This window comes from Dunckerocampus dactyliophorus, chromosome 2 (genome assembly GCF_027744805.1).
Source record: "Dunckerocampus dactyliophorus isolate RoL2022-P2 chromosome 2, RoL_Ddac_1.1, whole genome shotgun sequence".
In the NCBI taxonomy this organism is placed as follows: Eukaryota; Metazoa; Chordata; class Actinopteri; order Syngnathiformes; family Syngnathidae; genus Dunckerocampus; species Dunckerocampus dactyliophorus.
The window spans coordinates 20,638,915-20,651,019 of record NC_072820.1 but is presented as its reverse complement, the minus strand read 5'-3'; the positions used below and the strand labels follow the sequence as shown (position 1 = coordinate 20,651,019).

General features: G+C 42.3%; 1 protein-coding gene across 1 annotated transcript in view; it reads right to left on the bottom strand.

Moving 5' to 3' along the window:
* Nucleotides 1-11,804, bottom strand: part of LOC129174172 (neuropilin-1a-like) — a 54,992-nt gene extending 43,188 nt beyond the window's left edge. The window contains exons 1-2 of the mRNA XM_054765860.1: nucleotides 11,355-11,804; nucleotides 10,919-11,093 (exon numbers count right to left, since the gene is read on the bottom strand). Of these exons, the coding sequence (XP_054621835.1) occupies nucleotides 10,919-11,093; nucleotides 11,355-11,439 (260 nt within the window). The 5' untranslated portion in view covers nucleotides 11,440-11,804. The remainder of the gene's footprint in view (nucleotides 1-10,918; nucleotides 11,094-11,354) is intronic.
* Between the last annotated feature and the right edge of the window lie 301 nt (nucleotides 11,805-12,105).

The following is a 12,105-nucleotide window of genomic DNA, read 5'->3' as shown; positions in this document are numbered from 1 at the left end:
CAGTACAGGCCAAAAGTTTGGACACACACACACACACACACACACACACACACACACAACACAACCCCATGGTCCAACCCCATTAATAAGGCAATAAATTCCACTAAGTAACCCTGACGAGGCACCCTTGTGAAGTGAAAACCGTTTCATGAAGCTCTTTGAGAGAACACCAAGAGTTTGCAGCGTTATCAAAACAAGCTACTTTGAAGAATCCAAAATACAGTTATTTCACATTTTTTTGTTAAGTACATAATTCAACGTGTGTTCATTCATAGTTTTGATGCCTTCAGTGAGAATCTAGTCATGAATATAAATAAAACTCGTTGAATGAGTGGGTGTGTCCAAACTTTTGTTTTGTTTGAGTTTGTCTATTCCCTGCTTAACCGGGAACCAAAGAAGTTGCTGTAGGATGGGGTGATGTGATAAAATGAGGCAGTTCTGGTTAAAATCCAGGCAGCAGAGTTCTGGACCAGTTGAAGTTTATGGAGGGACTTCTGGGGGAGACCAAAAGGAAGTGAGCTGCAGTAGTCAATAGTGACCACGCTGTGGATAAAGAGGGATGTAGCACGGACAGTGAGGGAAGGGCGGAAATGATTAATATTGCAATGGTGAAAGTAAGCAGATGGAGTAATGTTGTTGATGTAGGATTTATATGACAGTTCACAATCCAGGATGACACCCAGACTCTTTACCTGAGGGGAGTGGAAGACCAAGGAGCTGTCGATGGTGAGGGTGAAACTGTTGACTTTGGAAAGTGACTTTATCTCAATTAGAAGAAATTCAGTTTTGTCACTGTTGAGTTTGTGGTGAACCAGGATTTGTTTTCAGATAGACAGAAGGCGAGGGAGGAGGCAGGGAGTATGGAGTTTGGTTTAGTGGCGTGGTAGAGCCGCGTGTCATCAGCAAAGCAGTGGAACTGGATATTGAACCTGTGGAAGATATTTTCAAGGGGGAAAGGTAGATGATGGAAAGAAGGAGCCCCAGAACAGAACCCTGAAGCACACCTGTAGTGACAGTGGAGAGGTCGGACTTGAAGGACTTCAGCTGTATCAACGGAGTGTGGCCTGTGAAATATGAATGAAACGAGTCGAGGGGGGTGTGTGTGATACCAATGGATGAGAGTCAATTGAGGAGGATAGGGTGTGAAATGGTGCCAAAGGCCACACTCAGGTCAGTAAGGATGAGAATGGAGACTAAGCCAGAGTTGGCAGCAGTGAGAAGTTCATTGGTGATTTTACGGAGGGCCATTTTCGTGCTGTGACGTGAGCGGAAACCGGACTGAAAAGGTGTGTTACGTGAAGGTGAAGTTGACAGGTGACAGTGTTTTTGAAAATGTTAGAAATGAAGGGAAGGTTACATATAGGATGAAGGTTATTGAAGTTATTTGGGTCTGAACCAGGTTTTTTTTCTAAACTGGGGTAAAAACTGCCATCTTGAAATGTGATTGGACAATTCCAGTGGAAAGTAAAGCGTGAATAATGGCAGAAATGAGGGGAAGCAACGAGGAAAGGCAGTATTTGACTAAGATTGTGGGTAAAGGATCAAGCGTTCAGGTGGAGAAGGAGGCACAGAATTAGAGCATAATAGTTGGTGAATGTTATGGATTTTTTCAGTAAAAAACTGCATGATTGATTTTCACGTGGCGGGGTAGGGAGTTGGAGAAATTTGTTGAGCAGTGAAAACAGGGTCTTGGTATTACCTACATTAGAACTGAATTGATCGGAATAATAGTTGGTAATAATTTGGTTTGATTGATCAAGTCTTTTAGTGTGAAACGTTTTTTTTTATTTCCTTGTGAATGGTAAGACCGTTTTGTTATGGAGTCGCTCAATCTGCCGACCTTTCGCCTTCATTGACCGAAGTTCAGGGGTATAACGGTAGCAGATGAGAAGGAAACGGACCGAGTTTTCACTGCGGCATGAGCATTTCAAATGCTGCTTAGTTCATTATTGTAATATGCTGCTCATCCTGGGGGGAGAGCTAGTCCAGGAGGAAAATATTGTCAGTGGTGGCGCAGAGGATGTCAATGTTGACGTCCTTAATATTCAGAAATGTGATGAGGTGTGGAGGGGAGGGACGGCGTTGAATGAAAGGAGGAAGTGGTCCGTTACCTGCAGGTTGAAGTGGTAATGCAGGTAAAGAAAAAGTGATGTTAAATGTTCATTTATGCATTTCATTCGTCACAATTATTTCACATTGTTTTCTGCCTGTAAAACTATATTTATTCTCTATAAAATATATGTTTTGTCTGGAATGGATGAATTGGAGTTACATGATTTCTGATACAAAAAACTGCTTCGATTTTGGTTTTCGTCTGACCTTTTGCAACAAACTACCATTATGTACCAATGTTCATAAATTTGAAATGTTGTATATGTAGGATAGGGCTCCTTTAACGCTCAGTTATTGGACTAATTAATTTTTTACGGCCATCACTTATAGAAATGAATTTCTAAGTATTTCAATGTGCCACATGAAGGATGAAGTACCTTTTAGAATATGCTTCCACCTTTGGGCAAAACCTCTTGTGATGGCTTACATTCCAGGATGAACACAATAAGTGCAATTCAAGGAGGTTGAATAAGAGAATGTGGCAGCACTGAATAAATACACAAGCAGACACGAGGGGCACCGAGGCCACACTGGAGCGAAGGGCCGAGATATCACATGACCCTTTGCCCCTGAGGCAGGAGGAAACAATCGTTGACTTGATGTGATGACAAGGACCGCCTGTGTGAGGCAACCGCTGTTGGATTAGCAGAAGATTAGTAAACAGACTAGAACACTGCTGACTAGTTTGAAGCAAATGAGGAAATGACAGATTAGACATTTGGAGTGCTTACAAATGTCTTCTCATGCTTGTGTTGTGCTCCCTTCTCTGCACATCTGGAAGGCATAAGGACACACTAGCTGTGTGAACTTTGTGTTTTGAATGACTCAGAGTCTTTGCAGAGTCACACTGCTTTTATTTTAAAACCAACGCAACAACAACAACAAAACCTTTGCTGTTTTTTAACAACATGTTCATTTGGTTTAGTTGTACAGATCACCACCTTGTCTCAATTCACAAAGTGAAGATGAAGCTGCTGCCATGGAAACTAAAGAAAGCAAAGTGGAGGTTCACACAGTGATGACAGCATCAGCTCCAAGGATGGGCTCAGAAGCTTGCTGTAGGACACACACACACACACACACACACACACACACACACACACGTTGTCTTTCTACAAAATTGACTGAGAACATACATTTCAGTCATTTCAAATCAACCCCAGAAGAAACAAATATCCTACATTTGTACTTTTAATATGTCTTAGAGTGCATGTTCATTCAAAATTGTTTGCTCTTGCTGAATGAATCCCCTGCACACACACACACACACGCACACGTTCTGTAAGTGTCTTGTGTGCTTCAACGTCCATCTAAGCTCTGCTGGGATGCTGCAGATGGTGTGCGTGTGCATGTGTGTATGTCTGAGCAGCAAATGCGCTACGCCGCCACCTGCCATCTCACACACAAACGCACACACACACATCCATCCTTCCCAATTTCTCACCTCCCCCGTGCTCACCAAAAAAAAAATCCACCTCATCTCCCCTCTGTCACACACACACACACACACACACACACACACGTCATCTCCACGCTCACTCATGCTCTCAGTCATTTTCCAGCTCATATCCAAACTCGTACTGGGAGTAAGTACACAATGCAGAAGGTCGAAGTAGAAAGTCCAGAAAGATACACACTCATTGGAAGCATACACAAACACTGCTGTAATAGACTTCACACACACACACCCACACACACGCACATATGCAAACACACAATCAATGAGCAAGACACAAACTACTTGGAGCAGGATGAAGACAAATGCTTCCAGAGCGCACCCTGCACCAACACCCCAAATTAAAGAAGTGGGCCGTGCGTCCTTCACCTCAGCCGTGCAGAAGAAGCCTGCTGGGAAATCAAAATTGGAGCAGAGGAGGAGGAGGAGGAATTTGTTCTCATTTAGGAGAGCCTTAAATCTGAGGGAGGAGGGCACGAGACGGCAAGTCGGCCCCTTGTCTGACAGGCTGTTTAGGGTCCGTGAAAGATCATGAGATGAGATTTGAAGCAAAGTCTTCTAACTTAAATATGCAAAAGCACAAAGAAGCCAGGACCAGGAACTATGATTTGTCATGTTCTGGATTTACATTAAAAAAACCATAACTGACAATTGAATTAGACATACAACTGTCACATTGCTAGTTTGTGTGGTAACTTCACACATCCACACTAACGACATCCTGCAAGCAAAGTAAGATGAAATGTGTGTGTGTGTGTGTGTGTGTGAGAGAGTGGGGAGAAAAAAAGGCTCTTTAAAGCAGGAACACTCAATCATCACCTCTTCTTGAGGAGAGTCAAGCAATAAACAGCAAATCAATTCCACATCAATTTGACAAGTCCGGACCGATATGTCCATTTCTATGTACTACCCCATTGCCAAATTTAACATGCATTAGCCTGCTAACAGATGACATGGAGGCAGACAGACTGAGTCGATATGACAGAACACCGCTACAACATCAAAGGCCGAACAGTTTTGCTTATTCTTCGGCTTCTTTTGCATCGCATTTGCTTGTGAGTTTGTTACGTGAGTGAGTATGTCCATACAGGAAGTATCCCTGAGGGGTTCTGAGCAGACAGACACTACACATTCCTCCACCGGCGCTACAAGAGAGGAGAAAAAAGACTTTATTGTCAGGTCCACTTGTGGACAACCACGGTAGCCCCGCCCCGCCGTCGTGCTTATTTCACAGCAGTGAGCCTCCCAGGTTGCTTGCAACCACAGCGGTCGACCCTCAGACTGACCTCCAACCCCTCGTGTGGCGCCAATGACCTGCTGAAGCTGGCCATCACAGCCTTGTGGAGACAGAAGTCGTGTTGATGGTGTGGTGAGAGATAAGAAAGAGTCTTATGACTGAACTGTTGAAATGTGCTTGTATCAAGAAGAGGTGGGAGCGCCAGTACGTTAAAATTCTAAGAAAATAACAGCCTTGTTGAATTTAATTGGTCATTTGAGGTTGTTGGTACATTTTTTCCGAGGTGTGAAAGTGTCTCACATGCCATGTGAAGAAGACTCCTGCAGGTTTGTAGACCAAACTGGTGATCAGCAACGCACATTTGCATCATTTCTTGATAGAACATGTCACACAGATCTCAAACATTTACTTTCATGTTGATACTGTCTTTTGTGAGCGTTTTCTTTCAGACAATCAGTAAATGTAAATGCAGTTATACTGGTCACTTCAAAACAGACATGTTTCCAGTGAGGGCTGCATACAAAAAAATTTAAGGACGCGGGGCCACTTTCATACATTTTGTATGCTAAAAGATAAACGCAATCAAAAGTAGGCCAATATACTGTATGATAAGCTAGCTAAATAATACGTACACATCTTAGCTTTGTATTAAAGATGACAAAGCGAATTAGTGTAACATCTAATAATATATCTCATAATAAATTAATTATATTCTTAAAGTATGCCACGGACCAATAAAAAATGAGCTGTGGAGCAAAAATGGATATTTAAAGTAATCCCTCCTTTATGGTGGTTAATTGGTTGCAGACTGGACATTAAGTTAAAATAGGATTCATTCTTCATAAGTGGAATATTTTCACAGTTATGGCATAGAAAACCTGTTAACGATCTTGTAAATACAGTTTAACATAATTAGAGCCTTTTAGACATGAGATAACACCCATATAGTCACCTTTACATTTGTATTACCCAATATAGTAGATACAGTATGAATCAGAGAAAATAAGCCATGTAAGACAAATAATGTCGCAGTAAATGTGCAGGACAGGAAGTGATGTCAGGAAGTGATTTTTGGAGGTGTTTTAATAGCGGTCTTTGTAGGCAGCATAGGTGTGTCCCATTAATATAAAATTAAATGTTATTATATCTTTACAACTCCCAGAATAGGGAAAGAAGTGTGTTCATGTCTCACATAAGGATTGTGGATGATGGGCAAAATTTAAAAAAAGTGCAGTTTTCCTTTCAATTGAAACTGGGTGCTTAGATCTGTAGTGTGCTGCCATTGCCGAGCACAAAGTTGAAAGTCCTATCATTACCCAAGGCAGGAGAGAGAATGGCGACATGACGAGTGCACATGAGTTTCAAGAGGAACACTTTCAGGAACAGAAAGTGACAAAGAGGAATTTGGAAGAGATGGTAAGTACTGAAAAATGACAGCCTGAAGATGGAAGTCAAGTGGCAACAGATTGGTCATGAAAGGTCGAGGTCAGATTGATCTGGACAAGAATCTCCTTGATTTTTTTCTTCTTCAAATGTGACCTCAGAGACACCAAACTCTTTGTTTTAAAGTCTTCTTCTACCTGCACCCTTCTGTTGAGAATGGTTGTGATTATAGATCGGTATGATCGTACTGAATCATCCCACAGACTTTCATTGACATGTTCCGACTGCTTGGGTCGCAGTCCATGTGAAACCTACAGGCAGTGAAACACTGGTGCTCAGACTGTTTGATTTTTGAGGACTTAATAATTTTGGGGACGAAAATTACAGTGGAACAAACAGTGGAACAGCTGCTTCTTCTATGGTAAGATTTATAGCACTTAATGGAATTATCTAGATTTAAATCATCCACCTATTACTAATCTCCATTCTCCTCCTGAAGAAAAGAACCCTGCTGTTTATCTTCATGTGCCATCCTGGGACGAAGTGGTCCTCATGTACAACGTTTTTAGCTCACGCAGCTTCGAGAGGCTTCACAAGCTCAAACAACACAGCAGAAGTGCAACAATCCTTCATGTGCACCACACAAAGCACCAGGAAGTGGGCGGGATAGTTTGTCATCCTTCTTGAACCTGCTCCATGTTATCAAGCATGAAAAAACATCCAATTTGGACTGTTACAGTTTCACGTTTGTGGATTTGTAATGCTTTTTCATAACGTAACATATCACAACTGTAAAGCCATCGGAGCCAATCAGAAACTAGAAGAAAGTTATGTGTGGAAAAAACAGTAACAACAATGATGAATTGAAGAAAAGTGGAATCATACGTGTGTGTCCACAGTCTTGAGAAAAAATGAAAACCATAGCAGGATTTTTTTCCCTGTGATCGCATACGACTTTAATCACCAGAATCAGACAGTTAGAGTCAAGTGTAAACTTAATCTCAACCAAAATAATCTGCAACGTCTGGGCTACATGTTGGCGTTCATGTAGCACCCACTGCCAACTCCGCCTAATGAGAGGAAGCGGTTCAGCCAACTCCGAAAAGGACGTCCCGAATTATGCCACCACCGACGCATGTTCCCGACCGGCGCCTGCCTGTGCTCTGCGGGGATGCGTTTCGGTGGCGAGACTATTTTCAGACGGATGTGTGATGACGCTGGGTGACGGAGCCGAGAAAAGCCGGTGTCGCAGAACAAACGCGTGACAGCCACCGTCTGTTTGCTTTGCTTTGCTTTTGTCGTCAAAAGGTCATCACGGGAAGATGACGATATTTTTCACTCCTTCCAGTAGAGGCTTGAGTTCATTGGTTTAGTTTAATTCATGATTTAATGCAGTAAAACGGGAGCGAGACAAGATGACTGACAACTGAGCAAAGAGGCTGTTTGGGAAGAAAACTCTTGGCTGCGATTGGCTGTCCACACTAATGACTTCGATGGCGCCCTGGCCTACATGAATGTCAAAGACCACCAGCAGCAACCAAAACACAAACCTGAAATATCATCTCATGGATTATTTGTCAGTGGGACTGAAGTCTTGTCTTTAACCCTCACTACCATCTGCAGACATCTTTGGAACGTTGACTCACTCCCAAAAACAACGACTGTGCTGCCAAGTAAGAGCGCTTCAAGCTCACCGCCTCATGATCCAACACAAACATGCAACAATATAACACAATAAATGGAGCAAAGCGGAGTCGCCCACCCCAACCCACCCACAAATACAAAAGGACATGAAGCTGCTGGGTGGGCTGGAACCATTACACCAAAGACTCAAAGGGCAAAATTAGTAAGCGAACACGTTTCATTCACAACATGAAATGGACATCTCTGAATTAACCATCTTATCTTTGTCTTAATCTGAGGGCCATTTACAACCCACAGCTTGTTTTTTTTATTGGTCTGTTGTCACGACACAAATAAACAAGAAAACTAAAAAAGAAATCATGAGCAAAAGCTGAAATAATAACAAAAAAGGTATAACATTACAAGAAAAGGTTGAAATGGTAACATTAATAATGCTAATAATAAGACGCTTTTTCAAAACAAAGCTGACATAAAAGGCTTTTTAAAAAATATGATACGTTCTGACAAGGGAGTCAAAATTGAAAGTTGAGGTGCACTCAAAACTTACTTAATTTAGTGTTCAATCACTGCCACATCATCAAAAAACATGTAAAAAGAGAACTGTACATTGAAGGAAAACTGCAATTTTTTGGGGAGTTTTGCCCATCATCCACAATCCTTATATGAGACATGAACACATGTGTTCTAAAAAGGTATAAAAACAGCTAAAAAGAACCAGCTAAGAATGCACTTATTCCGCCTACACAGCCTTCTGAAAAAAACTGCAAAATGTGCCAACAACGCTCCATTTACATATAATGTGGAGTGCATATTAACAAAGCTAGAGCGACATTATTTTTATTATTATTATTAACATTGTTACACTGATCTAATTACGTTACTGGCATATTGAGATCTTGCCACACCACACCGGCTAGTTTTTGAGTTTGGAAAAGTTCATGCTCGGTGCAGGCGTCTGTTTATGTTGCTATGTGAAATCAATGCACCCAGGAAGGAAGGTACGGTAATGCTTAAAAGGACCACAGCACGACAAAATACTGTAAGTATATAATGCTACCATGAATGTACCTGTTACTACATGGTTACAGCATGTATATAAAACCTTGAGGTTTTTGGAGGTGTTTTAATGCAAGCTGCATAGGTGTGTCCCATTACGTGCAGTAATGACCTGTCTCTTTTTGTCTGTTTTTCTGCTTAATGAAAAAACACTCAGTGAAGCATAAAGGCATAAACATGAAAAAATTGCGGGCTTTTTTTTTTTTAAACAGTGGTGCATGTATGCTGTACATTTGACCAGTATTATAACGTATTTATATATCGTTACTGACTTGGGGTGAATGAGATGTGTTTTCTGCGGCATAAATAAAACTAAAAAAATATTCTTTTGGACCAAAATCCACAAATATGGGGGGCTGTAAATGCTGACTTGTGAATGTAGCATAGCATAGCTACAGTATGTGGGTTGGTTGTTGAAAAAAAAAAAAATTATATATATATATATATATATATATATATATATATATATATATATATATATATATATATATATATATATATATATGACAATGGCCCCCAAATACTTTTTTTTTCAGTATGTGGCCCTTGGTGGAAAAAGTTTTGACACCCTGCTGTAGGTGGAATGTCTCCCAATACTTTTGTCCATATGGCCGTCTGCTCCCTCAACAAGTTTATGCCAGTGCTTCTCAACTAGTGGGGTGGGCCCCCCTGGGGGTTATGCAGTGAGATGTCAGGGGGCCATGAGAGGCAGGGAGGACTACTCATAAAATGTCTTCAAGGTTGGCAGGTCTGTTAGTGTCTTTATTCATGCTTGAACAATACTGGTGCCAGCAACCCATAGAGTGTTTTGTAAAGATCAATACATAAATATGGTCAGGTTAAATAGTATTTCTAATTCTGTACTCTGGGGATGGGGACATGAAAGAAATAAATGTAGAACCACTGGTTTATGCTCATCAAACTGCAACACATGCGTCAATGGAAAAAGAAATGAGGATGAGATAATTGCATCGTCGGTGACCACAATGTAAGAGTTTATCCATCACATTTCATGACGCTGTTATAGCATAGCTGCACTGTTGCTCACTGGTCAGCCCACACACAAGCTCGTTACGAATAAGAAAAAAACACGCAATATCTACAAAAGAAGACAGTCTACAACACAAGCGTTTATGCGTCCCATGGGTCTGAAACATGATCCGATAGTAGTGGAAGAGACCATCTGTGAGACGCGCCGTGATTTACTCAGGAGTCGTTCATGAAGCTTTTAAAGAAGACAGAGCAGCCGGCATTAAAAATAAGCCTTATTTATGGAGGGGAAACACACGCACAGGCTTCTGTGTGGACCCAAACCACAGTACATGTGGGTCTGCGGGTCATCATGAAGACACATGAAGGGGAAAGACACACCATACAAGCTCTTAAAAACACTTTCATGCAGCTTAGCGACACACACGCAACATACACTTGGGATTTTAGCAGCGCTACCAACGTCATGACCAACATGGCTTTAGTTGACTATTTTTTTACTCTGATGATACAATTATATTACAAGTGAGACGTTCCACTGCTTCAGACTCTTGTGAGACCACCACAATATTAGGAACAGTTCACAGCGCGATGCAGTACAGTAGTAACACACTGTGTCAATTAAAAATGAACATTATTATATTCATGTCGGCGTTTTTATCCCACACAGCTCTTGAGTTCATTAGATGTGTACCTAATGAAGTGGTCAAACATTACTTGTCAATCAACAGCACCCATCAATTAGCTGATATTCTTGCAGGATGAACTGACTTATAATGTGGTTTCTTTACTCTAAGCTCCTACAAAAAAAGACATTATCAAGCCGGAAGCACAAAACAAAATGAACCTCATTTCCTCATGCAGATGTGCTCCCCTTTGGTGCCTTAATGCCTCAACCTGCAACTCTGACAGCGGCTATGACGCCTAATGAACAACAGGGGGCAGAGTACCCCGTTGTATCGATATAAACTAAGGTGCGCGTGTGCGCCTGTGCGTGTGTGTGTGCGTGCATGCATATGTCTAAGTGAATTGTTATTTACTTGCAATCTCGGTCCTCCAGATCAAAATGCGGGTTGAAGTTGATGAGAATCTTCTGACCCGGTTCGGGTGCCGTGATGACCCACACGCAGTGCTGCGAGGGCGGATATGCGCCAGGGTAGCCAGGGGAGGTCAGGTAGTCCGCGGTGTGGATGTCGATGGCCCCGCCGCACTCGTCTGCATCCGGAGGGACACAACAGAGCCGAATGAGTTCGGAAATTGCTCTTAAATGTCACACGCATCACATAAAAAAATATTGGACTAATTTTGACTGATTCAAGTCACCCAACTTCAGCAGACATTAATACAGAGAACCACACTTGTTCTATATTTTTATCATGTCATAGGGTCTAATAGTATTTTAGAGACCGCACAGGAGAGACGCAACAACAGAACCAGGCTGAATGCAGACTTGTCTGAATGAAAACCAGAACCCACCAGTCTGGGTCAGCGCAGTCACCAGGACCACTTGTGTGAGGAGGAACCAAAACGGTCCAGCACACGTCCTGGTCTTGTGCAACATCCTAGCCTCAGAAGATAAAAATATTGAAGGAGTTGTCGTCCAAAAACAAGGCAGATAAAGTGAAACAGTCTCAAAGTACGAGGTCCATCTGTGGCATCCTGGGAGCTTTCAGCACCGGACCGCTGCAGAACAACTTGACATGTCCAAGAGAAGATAATCCAAGGAAAAAAAGGAAAACCAATGAGGGGACAAAAGGATAAATTCCGTTAGGTCGTGGCAGCTATCAGACTGACTTCCAGAACCTCGCAAAGCCTCGCTGAAGAAATCCCCCAAGTAGAGGAACAGCAGTAGATCGGCCCTCAGCGAGCAGCAGCAGAGAACATCGCCGGCTGCCCTCCTCACTGCCAGCCTCACTCGCTCTTTCTCCGCCTCCCTGCGCGCGCAACCCCCGTCACGGTCCTCGTGTCAGGACCCACTGTGGAATTTACACACCCACCACTGCTGCTGTGTGCGATCAAGAAGGCTGCAGCACACACTAACTAACACCGCCATGCTGCGTTTATGGCAGAAACATCGAGAAACACAATCACATTCAACACAACTACTTTGTTGCTTCACTCGCGCCTTTAGCTGGTTCACAAAACTGCCTTCCTCAGTGATCTTCACCATTTCGCAGCTCGAAAGTCCCACTTTCAACTGTAATGACAATCGAAACGACCTTAACAA